At 55.8% G+C, this 19,154-nt stretch overlaps 2 protein-coding genes across 2 annotated transcripts; one reads left to right on the forward strand and one right to left on the reverse strand.

The window, feature by feature from the left end:
• Positions 1 to 1,326: 1,326 nt before the first annotated feature.
• LOC127037135 (proteasome subunit alpha type-6-like) lies at positions 1,327 to 7,031 on the forward strand. The gene is made up of 7 exons (XM_050928634.1): positions 1,327 to 1,433; positions 2,752 to 2,846; positions 3,769 to 3,850; positions 5,194 to 5,349; positions 5,742 to 5,917; positions 6,333 to 6,427; positions 6,512 to 7,031. Exons 1-7 carry the CDS (start codon positions 1,358 to 1,360, stop codon positions 6,567 to 6,569), a joined length of 738 nt encoding a protein of 245 aa, XP_050784591.1. The 5' UTR covers positions 1,327 to 1,357; the 3' UTR covers positions 6,570 to 7,031.
• A 5,771-nt stretch (positions 7,032 to 12,802) lies between these two features.
• NFKBIB (NFKB inhibitor beta) lies at positions 12,803 to 18,560 on the reverse strand. The gene is made up of 6 exons (XM_050928589.1): positions 18,065 to 18,560; positions 17,210 to 17,315; positions 16,083 to 16,311; positions 15,342 to 15,430; positions 14,989 to 15,222; positions 12,803 to 13,220 (listed from the first exon to the last, which is right to left on the reverse strand). The coding sequence occupies exons 1-6, from the start codon at positions 18,439 to 18,441 to the stop codon at positions 13,173 to 13,175; spliced, it is 1,083 nt and encodes a 360-aa protein (XP_050784546.1). The 5' UTR covers positions 18,442 to 18,560; the 3' UTR covers positions 12,803 to 13,172.
• Between the last annotated feature and the right edge of the window lie 594 nt (positions 18,561 to 19,154).

A 19,154-nucleotide genomic window follows, 5' to 3' on the forward strand; every position in this document is an offset into this window, starting at 1 on the left:
TGAAAGGGGGATCTCCCCATTAGCTCTCTCATAAGGGGCTCTGACACATGGAGGTGCAGTTCTGCGCTCAGCCAGCAGAGGTCAGAGGTGCATGCACCCATCCATTGACCCGCCTGGCTCCTTGCAGGCAGGGGTCATTTTATTAATGTTCTGCTGTGTCTTTAAAGCTTCCAGGGGCTCCCTTTGCAGCGTGCGGAACAGCTCCGGCCCCCTTCTGTATCTCTAGTTTATCTTGCCGCCCCTCTGGTGATGTCTCCAGCCAGATATTTCCCTGAGTCTGTGTGGCTGGTCCAGATGCGGACACACAGCCTCAGGTCTAATGCTGAGTTGAGATTTTGGGGGCCTGTGACAGCCTAGGCAATTCCCTGCACGGTTTCGGGGAGATCTCCCTGTCTTAGGTTTCTGTATTGTTGCGGGGTCAGGGAATTGTGGGTAATTCCATGGGAGAAGGTGACCACAGTCCGCTAAGGACTATAGGGAGGGGGGGAAATCAGGCAGATTCACTCCAGAGAGGTACTCCCCACTAGGGAAGCTGGCATATACTGATTCAAACTGGGTTCCCCAGAGAGCAGCAAACAAAGAAAGGATTCTTGGCTAAATTGCCTGGGTTTAAACTGGCCTGGGACCTGCTTTCTGATCCTGCAATGCACCAGATCGTGAGTCGCAGGGGGACCCCCGATCGGTAGGGAAGTGTTGGAAGGACAGACATGTGCCCAAGGCTGGAGCTGGGGTGATCTCTGGGGAGCTTTTTAGCCCATGTGTAGGTTTTCTTGGTTTCTCCGTCACGCTGTGACCTGCGAAATAAAGGCGCTTGCTTAGAAAGTGCTGGCGGGTGACCACAGGGCCGTTCTGCAGCTCGTAGCCCCGGGGGAGGAAGCAAAACGTGGCCACTGGCTCGTTAAGGCCATCTGGCTCGCTGGGGATTGCCAGTGCAGGGAACACCCCAGTCAGGACCAGGAGAGCTGCAGGGTTCTGCCCAAGAGAGGTGACAGCCAAGGAGCCCCCAGAGCAGGAAATACAGATGCAGTTTGCCCAGAAATGTGACAGATGCCAGAGCAGGAAGGTGACTCCCCCCCCTGCCCCGCTGCCACCCAAACTGAACCCACTGGGATGCTTTCAACCAAGTGAACCCCCAACCTGACCCCCTCCTGACTGCCCTGCACCCCCCAACTCCAGTGATCAACCCCCCCCATTTTCCCAGCACCCCCTCTGCAGGATCCAGATCTGCCCAATTAATGCAGCCTTTCCTGGCAGGTACTTTCCAGGGATGAACTGAAAGTGAAAGGGAAAGAGGAGAGTGGCTGTGTCTCTGCAGAGGGCCCTGTCTCCCTCCCACTGCCCCCGGACGAACAGTGAAATGTCGCGTGGGTCCAGTGCCGGCTTCGATCGCCACATCACCATCTTCTCCCCCGAGGGGCGTCTCTACCAAGTGGGTCAGTCTGTGGGGCGCCATCCGGAGGCAGAGGGGTTGCACACTTCTCATCCCTCGGGACTGAGGCCAGAGCAGGATTGGTGCCCTTGCTCCCAAGCTTGGGGCCTGGAATAATCAATTGGCGGGGGGGGGGGGGGTTGCTGCTGGAGATCAGGACTCCTGGGTTCTCTCCCCAGCTCTGGGAGGGGAGTGGTGTCTAGTGGTTAGAGCGGGGGGGGCTGGGAGCCAGGACTCCTGGGTTCTCTCCCCAGCTCTGGGAGGGGAGTGGGGTCTAGTGGTTAGAGCGGGAGGGCTGGGAGCCAGGACTCCTGGGTTCTCTCTCCAGCTCTGGGAGGGGAGTGGGGTCTAGTGGTTAGAGCGGGAGGGCTGGGAGCCAGGACTCCTGGGTTCTATCCCCTGCTCTGGGAGGCCAAGGAGTCCAGCAGCTAGAGGACAGGGTTGGTATTGGAAATCCTGGTTCTGAGAGGCAGCAGCGTTTAGGGCAGGAGTGGGCAAACTGCGGCCTACCAGCCATTTTAAGCTGGCCCTTGAGCTCCCGCTGGGAGTGGGGTCTGGGGCTTGCCCCGCTCTGGAGCTTCAGCCAGGGAGCAGGGTCAGGGGCCGCTCCATGTGGCTCCTGGAAGCAGCAGTACGGGCCCCACTCCAGCTCCAGTGGGAACTGCAGGGAGGGGGAGGTGCCTGTGGACAGAGCAGTGCGACACCCAGAGCCTGCACCCCTGAGCCTCTCCCCACACCCCTGCCCTGATCTCCCTCCTGCCTGCCAAACCCCTTGGTCCCACCCCAGAGCACCCTCCTACACCCCTCATCCCCAGCCCCACCCCAGAGCCTGCACCCACAGCCAGAGCCTTCATCCACCCCCCTGCCTCAGCCTGGAGCCCCCTCCCACACCCCAACCCCAATTCTGTGAGCATTCATGGCTCGCTATGCAATTCCCATTCCAAGATGTGGCCCTCAGGCTAAAAAATTTGCCACCCCTTGCCTAGTGGTTAGAGCTGGGGAATTAGGAGTCAGAACTCCTGGGTTCGATGCCTGGGTCTGGGTGAGGAGTGGATCTAGAGTCGGTTAGGACAGGGGTGGGGCTGGAAATCAGGACACCTGGGCCCTGTTCCCAACAGCATACTGATTTGCAGCAGGACCTCAGGCAAGTCCCTTCCCCCCGCCATGTGCCTCAGTTTCCCCATTCGTAAGAGGCGGCCGCCCTGCAGCAGCATGTAGGTTTTTGTCTGTGAAGCCCCGATGGAAAGCCCTCGAGAAGTGCCATCCCCCACCCCACCTCCTTCTCTCTTCTTGCATTTACCGATTGCTGTCTCTGGTTGCAGAATACGCCTTCAAAGCCATCAGCCAGGGGGGGCTGACCACCGTGGCCGTGAGGGGGGAGAACTCTGTGGCCGTGGTCACCCAGAAGAAAGTGCCGGTAGGAGCCCAGCGTGTGGGGGAGAGGCTGGAGATCGGGGGCTGGGGCCCTGCTGCCTTGGCTCTTTGCTGGCATAGATCGTGGCCCCGCTCCTTGCACCAGCTGAACCCGCTGCGTGGGGCGCCTTGGGAGAGAAAGGGGGCGCCGGAGCTGGAGCTGGGCCAGGACCCCAAGGCTAATGCCTGGATTCTCACGCATCATGTGCCACAGCCAGCTGGTGTGGTGCTGTGAGCACAGTGTGGGGATAGCGCCCCCTACTGAGCTTCCTGCCCTGCTCCCTGCGGCACAGCGCCCCCTAGTGCCACATTGGGGTCAGCAGTGACTGTGTGGGGAGAGCGCCCCCTACTGAGCCCCCTGCCTGGCTCCCTGCAGTACAGCGCCCCCTAGCACTGCACTGGGGTCAGCACTGACTGTGTGGGGAGAGCGCCCCCTACTGAGCCCCCTGCCCTGCTCCCTGGAGCACAGCGCCCCCTAGTGCCACACTGGGGTCAACACTGACTGTGTGGGGAGAGCGCCCCCTACTGAGCCCCCTGCCCTGCTCCCTGCAGCACAGCGCCCCCTAGTGCCACACTGGGGTCAGCACTGACTGTGTGGGGAGAGCGCCCCCTACTGAGCCTCCTGCCCTGCTCCCTGCAGCACAGCGCCCCCTAGTGCCACACTGGGGCATTGGGGCCAGCACTGATTGCCCCTCCCCCTCACTCCCTGCCTGAGGTTCCCCACCCTGCTCGGTGCATAAAACCTCAGGATGAGCTGGTCCAGCTATAGGGTGCAGGGGCGATTTCCACCTGGGCCCCGTGGCAACCCCCCTCTAGCCTGACCCCCGAAGGAAGGACCCATCGGGGCGGCCTGTGACAGGCCGGGCGTCCTGCGCTGCCAAGCGAAGGGAAATCACATGGCCTTGGTGTCTTCACTCCCACCCTAGGATAAGCTCCTGGATCCCGGCACCGTCACCAACCTGTATCGCTTGACGGAGACCATCGGCTGCGCCATGACCGGCATGAGCGGTGAGCGGGCTCCGGTTCCCTCCCAGGGGATGAATCCTGACCCGCCATTAGCAATTCCTGGTGACTCCTGCTCTGTGCCTGCCCATGCAGGGTACAAGTCTGGGCCAGCTCCAGGAACAGGGCCTGGGCCCTACCCCCTCCATCGTCTCGCTCTGGGTTCACTGGTTCAATCCCCCCCCCATCCCGTGTGTGGCGGCCTGAAAGCAGATCCAGATCTGACCCTGAGACGCTTACGCTGGCTGCCCCAAAGTCCTGATTTAGAGCACAAAGTGCGGGGGGTCATCTAGTCAGGCAGCCTGGCAAGTTTTTCTCCTCTAGAAACACCCTAGCCTGGGAGCACTGAGATCTCAAATGCCCCTGTAGCACTGGGCACAGTCCAGACCCTCCCCACAACAGAGATCAGGGGCCCCATTTGCTGGGTGCTGCCCAGCCAAGAGCAAGTTATAGTCCCTGCCCCAAAGAGTTCACTCTCTAAATAGACACAGGCCGCATGATTATCCCTATTTTACAGATGGGAAAACTGAGGCCTAGAGAGAGGGAGTGACTCACCCTAGGTGTCTGTAGCAGCCAGCAAGGGGTCAGAACCCTGGTCCTCTAGCTCTGCAGCGGCCAGGCTCCAGCCCCGAGCTATAAGAGGATGACTCTTGGGTGTAGCAGTGTTAGGGCTTTTATCCTGTTTGTGAGATATTCAGCCAGTAGAGAGCAACAGAGTCATTGAATGATACAGCTCTGATTCCCTCTAGTGGTGGGGACAGACACGCACACACAGAGCAGGGCTCAGCCCCTCCAGCAGGGACGGGGACACACACACACACACACACACACACACACACACACACACACACACACACAGCAGAGCTTAGCCCTTCCAGCAGGGGGCAGTCTCTCTCGCTCTCTCTCACACACATATACACACACACACACATGGACTCAGCCCCTTCAGCAGGGGTTAGCAGGGACACACACACCAGGGTTCAGCCCCTCCAGCAGGGGGCGATAGGGGGCGCACGCATATGCACACACACACACACACACACACACTCACACCAGGGCTCAGCCCCTCCAGCAGGGAGTGATAGGGGCACACACACACACACACACACACACACACAGCAGGGCTCAGCCCCTCCAGGAGGGGGTGGTAGGGAGGGACACACACACACCAGGGTTTGGCCCCTCCAGGAGGGGGCAACAGGGGGGCGCACGCACACGTGTGCACACACACATACACCAGGGCTCAGCCCCTCCAGCAGGGGGTGGTAGGGAGAGACACACAAACACATACACACAGAGATGGTGTGATGCTTGTGCCTCGTTTGACGGGGGCTCCTTTCCCCGCCCAGCCGACGGCCGGTCCCAAGTGCAGCGCGCCCGGCACGAGGCAGCCGAATGGAAGTACAAGAAGGGCTACGAGATCCCGGTGGCGATGCTGTGCCGGCGCATGGCTGACATCTCCCAGGTCTACACGCAGAATGCTGAGATGAGACCCCTGGGCTGCTGTGAGTGACGGGGGGCAGGGGAGAGCCACCCCCCCAGAGTCACCCCTCTCCTTTACCCAACCTCCGTCTACCCCCACTTAGCCCCACTCACTCAATGACCACCCCATCCCCTACCCCGCCCACAGTCTGCTGCATAACCCCTGACCGCCCCTTAACTCAGCCCTCCCTTAATCACCAACCCCCGCACAGCTGCCCCAGCAAATCCTCCAAATGCCCCTCTCCCCCGGGACCCAAGTGGTCCCATATGAGCTCTCTCTCCACCCCCCCCAGATTGATTTCTTTATGGCCACTTCACACTCTGGCTCCAAACTCCCGCAGCTCCGCTTTGGCCTCTTAGAGAGACAGAATCCTGCCCCTTCCCATGACCCCCTCCTTCCCGGTTCTGTCGGCAGGTATGATCCTGATCGGGATCGACCAGGAACTGGGGCCCCAGCTGTTCAAATGCGACCCGGCGGGCTACTACTGCGGCTACAAAGCGACCACTGCTGGGGTGAAGCAGACCGAGGCTAACAGCTTCCTGGAGAAGACTCTGAAGAAGAAACAGGGCTCGCCTGTGGATCCTGTAGAGGTCAGTGTGTGTACGCGCGTGTCCCTGTGTCTCCATGCGTAACACTGCACGTGTGTGTGTGACCACACAACTGTGCATCACTGGACATGACTGGGTGAACGTATCCCCTTCCTGGAGCAACATGAGCCCTATCGATCTATCAGCCTGGTGCTAGAATGGATGCACATGTATACGCAGTCCTCCACCAACAATCCCACAGTGCAACACTCTCTTCAGTAGTGACCTGTCTGGTGAATGTTTTGAATTCTGCTGTCCAGAGGTCACACGTCTCATTTTAAAAACTAGCACAGGTTGTAGAGCAGAAGAATCAGGACCTATGTTGTCTGTCTCGGTAATATCTTAGAGCGGGCAGTTCCGCAGGTTAACCACATGCAGAGTAGAAAAAGTCTTTTTCCTTTTCTTCCTCTGCTGACAGCTGGCGATTACTTGCTTATCGACGGTCCTCTCCACAGACTTCAAGGCCAGTGAGATCGAAGTGGGGATAGTGACATCGGAGCATCCCCGATTCCGGTAAGACCTCTTGGCCTGCAAGTTCCTCCCGCCCATTTCCAGAATGGTCACAAATTAACAGCACCCTGTCTTGGTGGCTTGCAGGAAACTGAGCGAGGATGAGATCGAGCACCACCTGGTTGCCATCGCAGAAAGGGATTGACCTCAATGACCACTGAGTCCTTCAGGACAAGAAAGGGACTCCTCGAAAGCCTGGATCTTAGTTATCACATTAACATGTGGATTCCCCCAGAGCAATCCACTGACAACAGGACTAACATCACGATAGCTTGCAGTGCTTTTTAAAAAGTTTAAGAACCCTCCTAGTCCAGTTCCTTCCTGATCCCTGTGACTGCTGGTGGCCTGAAGCATGAGATGTCTCTGTGTATTTCTCTATCAGGCCTTGTCTTCATTATGGGAAAAGGTGCATTTAGACCAGGCACATGCTTAGTCTTTATGGAATATGTGTAAAATTTAAGCCAGGGCATAAGTTTTTGCAGCAGCAGCAAGCCCTGTAAAACCAGCTACTGTGTCCAGTTCTGGTGCCCACAGCTCAGAAAGGATGTTGATAAATTGGAGAGGGGTCAGAGAAGAGCCACAAACATGATTAAAGGATTAGACAATCTGCCTTGAAGTGACAGACTCAGATCAATTTAGCTTAACAAAGGGATGGTGAAGGGGCTAACTGGATCCCAGGCTGTCAGTACCAACGTGGGGAACGAATATTGACTAACGAGCTCTTCGATCTAGCAGAGAAAGGTCTAACATGATCCAATGGCTGGAAGTTGACGCTGGACAAATTCAGGCTAGAAATTAGGTGTAAATTTTTCACAGAGAGGCTAACCAACCATTGGAACGATCTACCAAGAGCTGTCCACCACTGGCAATTTTTAAATCAAGATTGGCTGGTGAGTTTGCTATTTTTAAAGCTCTGCTCTAGGAATTATTTCGGGGAAGTTCTCTGGCCTGTGTCCTGTGCAGGTCAGACTAGATGATCACCATCTCCTCTCCCCTACCCCGCAGTGAAACAGCCCTCTGAAAGTTAATGCTCATGATCAGGTCTCTAAATGCTACGCCGGGGCCTTTTTCCTCATCCGATCCGAGGCGAAATATAACCAGTACAGCTGCGTGCGTGGACAAGCCTGTGAAGCTGTTTTTAGGGGACTGGTAACAGTGGGAAAATTAAGCTACGTAGGAGTGGAGTGTAAGGTCGGACCAGTCACTGGAATGGCTAAGGCCTCGTCTGGACACCAGACACTGCACCGGGCTAGGTAGCGCATGCAGTTGACCACCAGTGTAGCGTCACTCCCTACAGGGGAGTATCTTTATTGCGGTGTAATTCCATCCATACCAGGGGTTCTACCAATAGACTACAGTGCCGTTATAACAGTGCTATAGCAGAACTAAATTGCTTATTTTTTTTTAAATCACATCCCAAAACAAAATACTTATACCAGGACAAACTCTTCTCCTCCCCGAGCCATGCACGTGGATGATCATTAACTAGTTTGTAAGGCCCAGACCCTCAAAGGTGTTTCGGCACATAACTGGTTAAAAAGCACACACCTCTGCTGCAAAAAATGTGATTCCCTCAACTGAACCGTGCCAACACTACCTGTGGTTTTCACTTCCACTCCCTCCTCTCTGCGTGGGCTGCTGGACTGGTTTGGTGCGGGTCTTTGTGACGGCAACAGGGAAAGACGTGAGTGTGTTTCTAAAGAAAAGGGGTACGGGGTTGTGAACACCACATACAAGCGGCAGGGGACGAGTCAGGGCAGCTGTGGAACCCAGACACACTGTTACGCGCACCTTGCACTTGACTAGATTGGCAACTGGGGTTTTGAAAGTGACTATGTTTTAAGTTGATTGTGTCCCTTTGGAAGGTCTGCACCGCCCACGGGAGACTGATTTTTTTCTTTTTCAGCTAAAGCTCTGGCTCTTGACTACTTTTTTTCCGACAGCAAAGTTCCAGAGGGTTGCGAGAGAGGACTCCCAGCACCCGTTTGATGACTGCTTTAATAAGCAAAGGGAGAACTTGAATCTGACTGTTAAATGTGGAGTTGTATTAACTGCCTCATAGCTTCATGAATGCAGTTAGTTGCTCAGTGGTGCCGCCGAAAACCAGGAAGGGGAGAATTAAGGTACATGACACCCCTGCAAACGCACAAGTGATTTTCTCAGGTGTGTCAGCTTGATTCAAGCCACGCTGGAGAACCAACTTTTACTGGGGATAACTTTAAATATTGCTACCCCAAAGGGGCACTGGCTGTTAGACACTAGCTGAGATCAATTCCAGCAGGATGAGATCAATTTGGGCCATAGTTTGACCCTCTGAGGTGTGCAAAAAAAGCTAAGGACTGTAAACTACTGATGTCCTAGGGCGTGGGGACAGCTGAACCAACCCTAGCTTTGGACTGCTAGCCCCCCACAACCGTCATGCAGCTGGGCAGTTTGAGACAATGCAGCTTCCGGCTTGTTTTGCAATGCGCTACGAGCCAGCAGAAAGGTTGCGCCCCTCTCCCTGACATGTGACTAGCTCCCCATTCATTTCAGTGGCCTTTACAAACCTGCTAACTATCTCCAGCACATGGGCCATCTAGTCATTTCGTGCTGACGCCCAGTAGGGCAGCATCCAGGCTCTTCTGTGCACACTTGTAAATCAGGCACAGAAGCTCTGACATGTTTCCCTTTTCAGGGTCAAACTCTCCTAGCAGTAGGGGGGCAGTTTTTAAAGATTTTTGTCTTTTTTTGGGGGGTAGGGGGGAGCCATACCCCACTTGTTCTCCCTGGAGGGAGGACAAGCCATAATGGGCTTAATCTGCAACAAAAGAGACTGAGGTGAGATATTAGGACAAACTTTCTGACTTTCAGGGGAGTGAAGCTCTGGACCAGGCATCCCAGGGAGGTTGTGGGGTCTCCGTCCCTGGAGGTTTTTAAGGACAGGTTGGACTTGGTCCTGCCTCAGCGCAGGGGGCTGGCCTAGACAACCTCCTGAGGTCCCTTCCAGCCCGACACATCTGAGTCGGAGTGCTTGGAAAACGCAGCGCTGTCAGAGCTGTCACCCTAGGCAGAGCCAACATAAAGCCTAGATGTCAGATTCCTTCAAAACCCCTGGAATGTCTTCGGAGGGAAAAACTGGCTGGCGGAGCTAGCTCAGTATCACAACCCACGGTGGATACTCTACTCTGGAATAAGTGTGTCTATTCCAGGATAAAGAACAGGAGGACTTGTGGCACCTTAGAGACTAACACATTTATTGGAGCATAAGCTTTTGTGGGCTAAAGCCCACTTCATCAGATGTTGCCAATTCAGAACTCCAGAGAGGGAAGCATGCACAGGGGGGTGCGGGGCTAGATCAGGGAGGCAGTATGGCCTAGTGGGTAGAGCACTGGGCTGGACCGCAGGAGTCAGGGGTTCCAGGCCCAACTCTGCCACTGGCCTGGTGCATGACCTTGGGCAAGTCACTTCCCCTTTCTGTGCCTCAGTTTTCCTGGCTGTAAAATGGGGATAAAATGCTGCTTACCTCCTTTGCACGGCACTTTGATGGGAAGCGCTATGTAAGAACCTGGTATTATTAGAGCTGGACTATCATTGTGATGCAGCAAGTCCAATCCTCTGTCCAAACGCCCTCCACAAACACCAAACATGCTGTATAGGTCAAGCAGTAGCTTTAATCTCATCCCCCATCACTGGTCAAGAACACACACGATACAGAGAGTGGGGAGAAAAAACACACAGACACAGAACTGTATAAAGTTAGACGACAGCTCATACAAAACTCACAACATAGCTTAAAACCCACACGCACTGGACGTGAGTTATGTGGGATCTGTGTCTCTAGACACAGACCCAGCTTACATAGAAAAAGCCATTTCCCTTCTGCTGGGAGAACAATGTGGCCGGTTTTTCAGCCCGGTGTTAGAGAACTCAGCCAGGGACCAGGTTGCTTTTGAGAGTTAAACTGGAGTCTCCTGAACAAGGGTCCCTCATCCAAAAGATCAAAACCCATTCAGGAGGCTGGGGGTCAGTCTGTCCATTCCAAGACCACCAGGGCTGAGGCCTGCTCCATGTAGCAATGTTGTAACAGTAGAATTAGGTCACTGGGTGGGGTGGGGGGGGCCGGGTTACTGATAGCAAGACAGTACAGTCGCTAGTGTGGACAGTTAGACTGGTCTAGAGGTGCCTTATATTGGTACAGCCCATTTCCCTTCCCAAGGAGAAATAAAGCACCTTTGTGTCAGTATAACTGTTTGCCCACAGATGAGACTATACAACTTTAACTAGACAGACACACAAAGGCAGCGTGGCCTAGCAAATAGAGCCCTGGACCAGGGACTTGTTGAACCTGGGTTTGACTCCCATTTTGGCCACTGGCCTGCAGGGTGACCTTGGGCAACTCATTGTGCCTCCATTTCCCCATCTGTAAAATGGGGACAATGAGCCTGACCTCCGTTGTCATCTCCTGCTGCACACAGCCAGGTGGTGTTGAAGTGCTACAACTTGTGTTAGACAAGCCCTTTCGTAAATAAGTACGGAGGCCGAGAGGGCTCAATCCTGCTCCACTTGAAAAGCATTATTGACTCTAACAGAGTCAGGTCCCTCAGTCCTTCGCACTGGGGCAAGTGAACTAAAATCCAACCCCACTTCCCAGGAAGGCTACTGACACATCCAGAACCTCATGAGCCCACACCCACCTCCTGGTACTGAGATCACATTGATGTCAGCTAAGGTGCTCAGCCCTTGAGAATTAACCCCTGCCCCCTAAAAAAATAGAGAGCCCCAATCTTCCCTTGCATTTTGGCCTGTGTTTTCATTTACAAGCAGCATGAGAATGTAAAGGAGGAAAGAGCAGCCTCCTCGAACCAGGAGGATTTTGTTTAGAATTAGATCTTTTCTCCCCGCACCCTTCCAAAGCTCGAATGGAATGGGGAGGGGGGGTAAAGAGGGGAGAAAGGAAGTGGGTCTTACTGAAAAGCCATCTGTAACTAATGCAGCCAGTTTCTAAATCAAGTCTCAGGTCTGCTTAGGGCGGCTCTTCCAAAATTACCCCCCAGCAAACAGAAGCAATTTCAGACAGCGCAGCACCCAGTGGTCCAGTCTCCATTGAGGGTCCATGGTATTGGATGCAAAGATCAGAGCTAGTCGGGAATCTGACAAACCGTTCCCACCTCTGGGGGCAAAACACCACAACAATTTGTCAAAGCCAAACCTGCTTGTGACCAGGGCCTCACTGGCGGACTTGCTCAGTTCAAAACACTGGGAGGGCAGTGGGGGTTTAAAACCAGTGAAACGTCCTGTTTTAACAAGGAAAGTTTCCAGTTTTGGAGTCAAAACAATTTTTGGTTTTGAAATGAATGAATTCAGACTTACAAAACGATCAAAATCTAATGCCTCAACTGGAATTACGTTCAGCCCTTCTGCTCAGAAAAGGCAGAGATGGGAGTTTTCAGCCCAATTTTGGGGCAGGCAAATGTTTTGATCTCCAAAAACGTTAAGAGGATGGGAAAACCACTTCCCACGCAGCTCCAGAAGAGACCCTATTGACACCTCAAGCCAAGTATAGCACGAACGAGGCTTTACAGCCAGTCGACGGGCACAGAGGAAGAAAACTGACTCCTCAGGGAAAGGAATGAAGATGACCCCACCTTGCAGTACTGGCAGAGCTGCTTAGAAGAAGCCAAGATTAGCCAGCGACAAGAGAGGCCCTGTTCCTACACCAGACGGCACAGACGCAGTCCCTCTTTCTCCACGTCTGACCCAAATCAGACAGCTCCAAACACACCCTGACTCTTTCTAATCTCACACCCCCACCTTTGAGATCTAAAAGGTCTCACTCTTTGCCCTCTCTTCCCTCCTCTTCCTCACTCTGCTCAGAACAGACCCCCCCCCATTCTTTCCACCGGCCTCATCCGCTCCTCCCACCCTGTGAACTTCTCCCTCACTTTGCCTGTTTTGATTCTCCTACCCTGCGTCGGAGCTATTGCCCTGCCTATCCTAAACACTAGCACAGGCCCAGATTTTCAAGAGCACTCACTCACCCTCGTCCTTACAGCCAGGGGAGGAGCCCAGTGCTCAATCCATCCGCCTCAGTTAGGTGCTTAGATGGAAGCAGCTAAAAAGAATCCAGCACCAAGTACTAAATCCAGCTGGAGTAAGGCGGGGTTCACTGCTTCTCAAGATAAAAGCAAACAGGCCCAAGGGGTTTCAAAGGCAGCTAAAAGCCAGCTGGAAATGCACTCCATTCTGTGCAGCTCCCCACTGACCCGAATTGCTTGGTTATGGGACCAGCATCCGTGGACTCCAGCAAGACCTTTTGCACGGGTAGGGATGACGCTCCCGCTTCAAAAGCAAACGGCCAGAGACTCAACAGGGCAAAGGATACAGCGAGCAGAGAAATCCTGCTGACGATCCAGCCCAGCTGCGACTGCAATCAGCAGCAGATGCCGAAATACCATTTTATTTTAATGTAATCAAAATAATTCAATATAAACTGACTAAACTAAAACACAGAAGAAAACGAACAAGTGAAGGGGAAATAAACGGATTAGATCAAAGCTCTGGTGAACTTTGGCTACCGGTTCCAAGTAGCAGGAGCTTTATACTGAGCTTTGTCAGAGACTGCAGCTTTTGGATAAATAGCTGGAACTAGCTGGAACGGAGAGATTGAACCACTGCCAAATTTATTCCCACAGCGGCAGAGCAGGACGCGAGTCTTTTATGGAGATGGGTAACGGCTCACGCTGCAGGTGATGCCAGCCCGGCCCAGTCAGTTCTTATAGTGTCCACTGTTGATGACGATGTCGTCATATTCCTCCTGAAAAACGGGAGAGCTTCGTTGATGACCGTAGCGGTATGGCAGGATCGAAGGGGCGTGGGCATGTTTAGAGATTGTTATACAACAGGTGGACAGGCCCAGATTAAAACAACTACGCACACAAAATCTGCTGTCGCTGCCAATGCCCCACGTTCAGGTGTCTTTCCTTCTTGTATTAGGCTGTAGCTGGGTGGTTACCCTGCTCCTGCCCTGAAGGGCTTAAAGCAGCCCTGGGGGAAGGTTGTGGCTGGGAGCTGCTAAGCTGGGCTGATTGGGGAAGTGGCCGCAGTTGGCTTGTACAGAGAAGCTGGGAGCCAGGAGCTCCGCAGTCTCTCTCTGGCTGTAGAGGGAGAAGGGCCTGGCTGCAGGGACTAGAGACAGGGTACCTGAGCGGAGCACGGCTGGGGAAAGGCAGAGGAGCAGGGGCGCTCCAGCCTGGAAAGCCCCAGGCTGCGGCCTAGCATTGGGTTAACAAGTACTGGGGGTTGCAGAGGGCAGCCCAGGGGTAGCCCAAGGCAGCAGGTCCAAACCCTCCTTGGCAGTGATGAGTAGGCTGATACTGCAGTCTGCCCCAGGACGTGGGGCTAGACGAAGACTGGCCGTAGCCTTAAACTGAGGGGAGGTGGGGATAGTGGGTAGGGGAGACCCTAAGACTGAGGGGTTTTAGCCAGGGGGCAGAACCCCAGATAAAGGGGCACTGGGTCCTGGGAGGGACACGGGGGCCAAGAGGCAGCAGATCACCGGCCGGCAGAGGGCGCTCCGGAGCTGGAATGAGCTAATTCCTGGAACAGACCAGCAGGAGGCGCTGCAGGGGTGAGTCCGCACATCTACATGGGCTCATAGATCCTAAAGCCAGAAGGGATGACTGTGATCAAGTCTGACTTCCTGTAAAACGCAGGCCCCAGAGCCGCCCTGAATTAATTGCTGTTTGAACTACAGCAGATTTTGGGGGAGGGGGAACTCACAAACCTTGATTTAAACATTGTCAGTGATGGAGAATCCATCACAGATCTAGGAAAATTAAGGACTCTTACAAATGTGCCCTTATCTCCTGAAGCGAGACAAGTCTGAATGCTTCAATTTCCAACTACTAGGAGACGAAAGAGCCATCCACTGTCAAATTTCTCATACCCATGTAGCAGGCTTGATTGGTGCCAGGGAGTGAGGCACCTTTAGGCTTGGCAATTCATAGCACTGGCATCCTGGGGCTTGCCATGTCAGTCATGAATGTTAAAAAAACTCCTTGCGCCCTGGCACCTCTTTTACTACCAATTAAGCATGGCGAGGCTGGTACTTACAAACCGATCCCAGCATTTCTTAACCTGGTCTGTGTTAATTCAAATAGACCAGAGACTCAAGGAAATCAATCCCTTTGAGAAGAGAATCCCTTGCTGGTGAAAGACCCCTTTGGTCCGCACTGCTGCCAGTCGCAATGCCAGCTTTCCTCCCCCCACCATGTTTTAGAGGACCCACTCTAAGCGGGGGGTTCAGTCTCTGTGGGTCCTGTTTGATCTTCAGCATCCACTAGGCTTACCCAGGAGTGGACTAGGAACCAGACTGAGACCTGCCAATTCATTCCACCTGGGAGGTGCTACATAGCTGGAGAACGGGAATGGCTTTCCAGCACTGCTGTCTAGAGGGGGAGGAGCTGCTCCAGGACAGAGATGAGCCACACTCGCAAGGGGTGACGCTTGGCCTGGCTTTGCCCAGGTGCCAGCGGCGCTCCAGCCTCCTGCGGCGTTAATTCAGTACCCCCCACCCTACTCACGTCGCTGCTGTCAGCCAGGCTTTCCTCCGAATCCCAGTCGGGCTCCTCCGAGCCGAACTCCCGGAGCAGTTGCAAGATCTTTTGGTTGGGCCGGTGCACAGCGCTATAGATAGGGGTGTAACCGACGTACATCCGGGCCCGCGGGTCTGCTCCGGCGCGCAGCAGGCACTCCACGACTTCTGGGCTCTGCGACTCCACTGCCAAGTGGAGGGGACTCCGCCCACAGCTCAGCTCCTGCCAGCGGTGGACAGACAAGTCAGCGAGGCTGCCATGGAGTACTCTGGGAAGGGTAAATGCCTTCTGATCTCTTCCCACCCCCCGTGGACATGATCCACCCCAGCCCCAGTACTAACCGCCTTGTTGAGATCGGCTCCGGCACCCACAAGGAGTTTGACCACGTCGAGGTCCTTCCGCAGGACAGCCACATGCAGCGGCGTGTAACCTGTGGAAACCAAAGAGTGGAAATTTTGATCAAGTTGATTTCTGTCTCTCTTGGGCCACTTAGCAACCTATCAGTAGACCAGCTGGCTGCTATCACGGCAACACGAGAGGATTGTTCGCCTTGCTACTGAGGAGGAAAAAAAAAAAACAAAAAAAACAACAAGACTAGAGGGATCTTTTATGGAGCTGCCTCATCGATTTCTTTGCTCCAGTCATATCCTGCAGCAGGGAGTTCCACAGGTTAACACTAGGCTATACAGCAGACTATGTATCCATCCAGCATGCTGCCTTCTGGTTTTTGTCATCCCCAAAGTGGCAGGCCTCACTCTCAGTTAAGCCACTTCTGCACTCAGGGCAAACAAGCAATGAAGCCACTTGAGTGGTAGCCAAATTCTGGTGTTCTCTGGCCCTTGGCTGTGTTAGAGAAGCCTTGGGGCTGCTCTAACTCATGATCGGCCCTCCACAGGCTCAGGGGAAGCAGAAAATAGCTGGAGCGCTGCATGCTCTGGGAGCTGGGCTGGTGCCAGGCTGTAGTGCAAGCTCCTTATTAGTCATGGAAGGGGAAGGAAAGGAGGGTGGGAATGCTCAGGACAAAAGTCCCACGTGTAACGGGCCCCATGTATTTGCCAGGCGGGTGATGAGGGGCTCCATACCATCATAATTGGTGCAGTCCAACTGAGCGCAGGCGTCATTCCCCTCGACAGCCCTGTGCCCGCTCAGCGATGCCAGGAGCCACTGTGCACAGTCCCGCCAGCCCTCCCGGCATGCCAGGTGCAGCGCTGTGTGGCCAGCTTTCTCCTGCATGCAGAGCCCCGCCCCGGCTGCCATCAGCTTGCGGACAAAGTTGGAGGCGCCGAGGATGACTGCAATGTGCAGTGCCGTCTGGAGAAGGACAGCGAGAGAGACGGGGTGAGAAAGCTCAGGGTAGGTCTCCCCTAAAGGGGGCCTGGCCTATCCTCATCAATAGCACTAGAGATCACTTCTTTCAGTGGCTTTCACCCCAAATTCTCCCAAACAGCTTTGCACCCTATACCCCAGGAACAGTGCTGAAATGCAGCCACCTCCAGGCAGGAGGGCAGCAGCCAATTGCACAAGAGGGTCAGGAAATTTAGCCAAGGATGCCAGGGTAAATCCACTATTCTCACAAAAGCTGCCTGTAATACTCGGGCGTGGGGCGGACAAGGTCATATCCTCCCTGTGCACGAGGAGCTGCATGGAAGTCAGTTTATCTGCCCGGGATGAGCGAAGACCTCAGGATGAGCGAAGGTCGGCTTACGTTCTGAAACGAAGCCTTCCCTGACCCAGTATCTGCTTTAATCCGCTGCTGTCAAGCCCCCATGCTTGCTCCCCATCCCTCTGCCACAAAAGGGGCGGACGTGTTTTGATGCCAGCCCCGGGTCTTGAACACTTATTTTGCAGTAGCATCTCCATCAGGTTGGGACTCCATCGTGCCAGGTGCGGTACAAACACAAAGCTAGCGACAATCCCTGTTCCAAAGAGATGGCTGGCTCTGTAACACTCTTCCCTCCTCCCACAAGTCATTTATGATGCTGAAGGGTTTTAACATGGGGTTGTGTTTCATTTTCCAACCAACACCCCAAGCATTCCATAAAGGAGGTGGCATCATGTAGGGCCCAGACTGGGAGTCAGTACTCCTGAGTTCTGGCCCCCGGCTTGCTGTGCAATCTTCAGGCAAGCCAATTTGCCCCCTCATGCCTCAGTTTCCCCACTGTAAAATGGAGGATGATACAGACAGGAAACGCTCCAGTCTTGGCCCAACCTGGCCCAGGTCGTTCTGCAGATCCAAGTATTCCGTCCCGGCCGTGTATTGCAGGATAGAATCCAGGAAGGCCTCATGCTCATGAATCACAGCCAGGTGGAGGGCTCTGGGGAGAGAGAAACAGATAACCACTCTACGCAAAATGAAAAAGCGGTACCACCCAACTGGCTGAAAATACCACCCCTGAAAGAGAAGTGATTAGCAAGCAGAGGAATCGATCTAATGAGCAAAGAGCGTGCAAGCACCAAGCAGCTGACGAGGTAGCAGGGAGGCCATAGGGCAAATCTTGTATGTGTTTGAGCAATGGAAAAAGCTCCCAACGGGGACTGATTTGCAGACGCTGCCTAAAGCATCCCAGGACCAAGGGACCAGCGATTGACGGCCACTGTCAATGGAGAGAGCAGTAGGGAGGTCTGCAGTTTAGGGGGTGGTCTGTCTGCTGTGTGTCTGAACTCCAAAAGCAGAGCAGGGGGGTGGCTGTGGGTCAGGACTGAGGAGCACCGGGGGAAAGCCAATGCCTCAGAACCCCCATCCCAGGCTGCACTTTTTCGGACAAAACGTTAGTTAAGATCCAAGCGCAGGGCTGCATCCCAGCCGTTCGGAGGCGCGTTGCAGCGGTGCCCTGTCCCAGGACGGGGACCCGCAGCAGGGCTGGGGGGCAACGAGACCCTGGCAGGGGACATTACCAAGGGAAAAAGGAGGGGTCCTCCTGGCTGTTTTTGGTGATGCAGACTAACACGCCGACACCTGTGCCCGAGAGGGGTCCCTGCGCCGCGGGGGCCTGGCGGTGAGGGGATGACCCCCGGGGGGGCGAGCCCGGCCGAGGCTGAACACAGCAGGCGCCCGCATACTTACGTGTCCCCGTCCTCGGTCACGAAGCCCAGCACGTGGTGCAGCCAGGCCTCGGGGGCCACCGCCGGCGTCTCGCCAGCCCGGGCCGCAGGCGCCCCGAGCCGCACGGCCTCCACGCCCTGGGTGATCGCCCCCACCGCCCGCCCCACGGCCGCCCCCCAGCCGGCTTCCTCCTCGCCCAGGGCGGAGTCCAGCCGCCCGCAGGAGTCGGGGGTCACAGGGCGCCCCCCGGGGCAGGGGTCAGAGGTCACGGGGGGGTGCGGGGGGGCCCCCAGGCCATCCTGGATCTGGCTGAGCTGCCCCTCGCTCAGCGAGCCCAGGCCGCTGTCGCACCAGTCCTCGCCCGCCTCCGGCCGCTTGGCCTCGCCCAGCTCCGCCATGGCTGGGACCCCCCTAACCCCGCGGCTCGCGGGGCGCCGCCGCCATGCCCGGGCCGGCGCCGCTGCCTCAGGCTGGGCCCATGGAGGGGACTTCGGGGCCCGGGGAATTCCCCAGCGCCCAGCCAATCCGCGCCGGGCTTCTTGGGGCCGCGGGGCAGGCTGGGAGTTGTGGTGCTGGGCGCGGGGCACGCTGGGAATTGTGGTGCTGGGCGCGCGGGGCAGGCTGGGAACTGTCAGTCAGGTCCGGGCGCGGGGCAGGCTGGGAGTTGTGGTGCTGGGCGCGGGGCACGCTGGGAATTGTGGTGCTGAGCGCGCGGGGCAGGCTGGGAACTGTCAGTCAGGTCCGGCGCGGGGCAGGCTGGGAGATGGAGGGCTGGGCACGCTGGGAGTAGCGGTGCTGGGCGCGGGGCAGGCTGGGAATAGGGGCGGGGCGCGCGGGGCGCTGGGAGTTGTGCTGCTGCCGCGGGGCATGCTGGGAGATGGAGGGCGGGGCACACTGGGAGTTGTAGTCCTGCCCGCGGGGCATGCTGGGAGATGGAGGGCGGGGCACGCTGGGAGTTGTAGTCCTGCCCGCGGGGCATGCTGGGAGATGGAGGGCGGGGCACGCTGGGAATTGTAGTCCTGCCTGCGGGACATGCTGGGAGATGGAGGGCGGGGCACGCTGGGAGTTGTGCTGGGCGCGAGGCGCGGTGGGAACTGTCAGTCAGGGGCGG

Source organism: Gopherus flavomarginatus, chromosome 18 (genome assembly GCF_025201925.1).
Source record: "Gopherus flavomarginatus isolate rGopFla2 chromosome 18, rGopFla2.mat.asm, whole genome shotgun sequence".
Taxonomy (NCBI): domain Eukaryota; kingdom Metazoa; phylum Chordata; order Testudines; family Testudinidae; genus Gopherus; species Gopherus flavomarginatus.

Coding starts and splice junctions, on each gene's coding strand:
- LOC127037135 (XM_050928634.1), top strand. CDS start 1,358: ATGTCGCGTGGGTCCAGTGCCGGCTTCGATCGCCACATCACCATCTTC. Junction 1,434..2,751: donor GGGGCGTCTCTACCAAGTGG/GTCAGTCTGTGG, acceptor CTCTGGTTGCAG/AATACGCCTTCAAAGCCATC. Junction 5,350..5,741: donor GATGAGACCCCTGGGCTGCT/GTGAGTGACGGG, acceptor TTCTGTCGGCAG/GTATGATCCTGATCGGGATC.
- NFKBIB (XM_050928589.1), bottom strand. CDS start 18,441: ATGGCGGAGCTGGGCGAGGCCAAGCGGCCGGAGGCGGGCGAGGACTGG. Junction 15,431..16,082: donor GGACTGCACCAATTATGATG/GTATGGAGCCCC, acceptor TGGTTTCCACAG/GTTACACGCCGCTGCATGTG. Junction 13,221..14,988: donor GCCTGGCTGACAGCAGCGAC/GTGAGTAGGGTG, acceptor CCCGTTTTTCAG/GAGGAATATGACGACATCGT.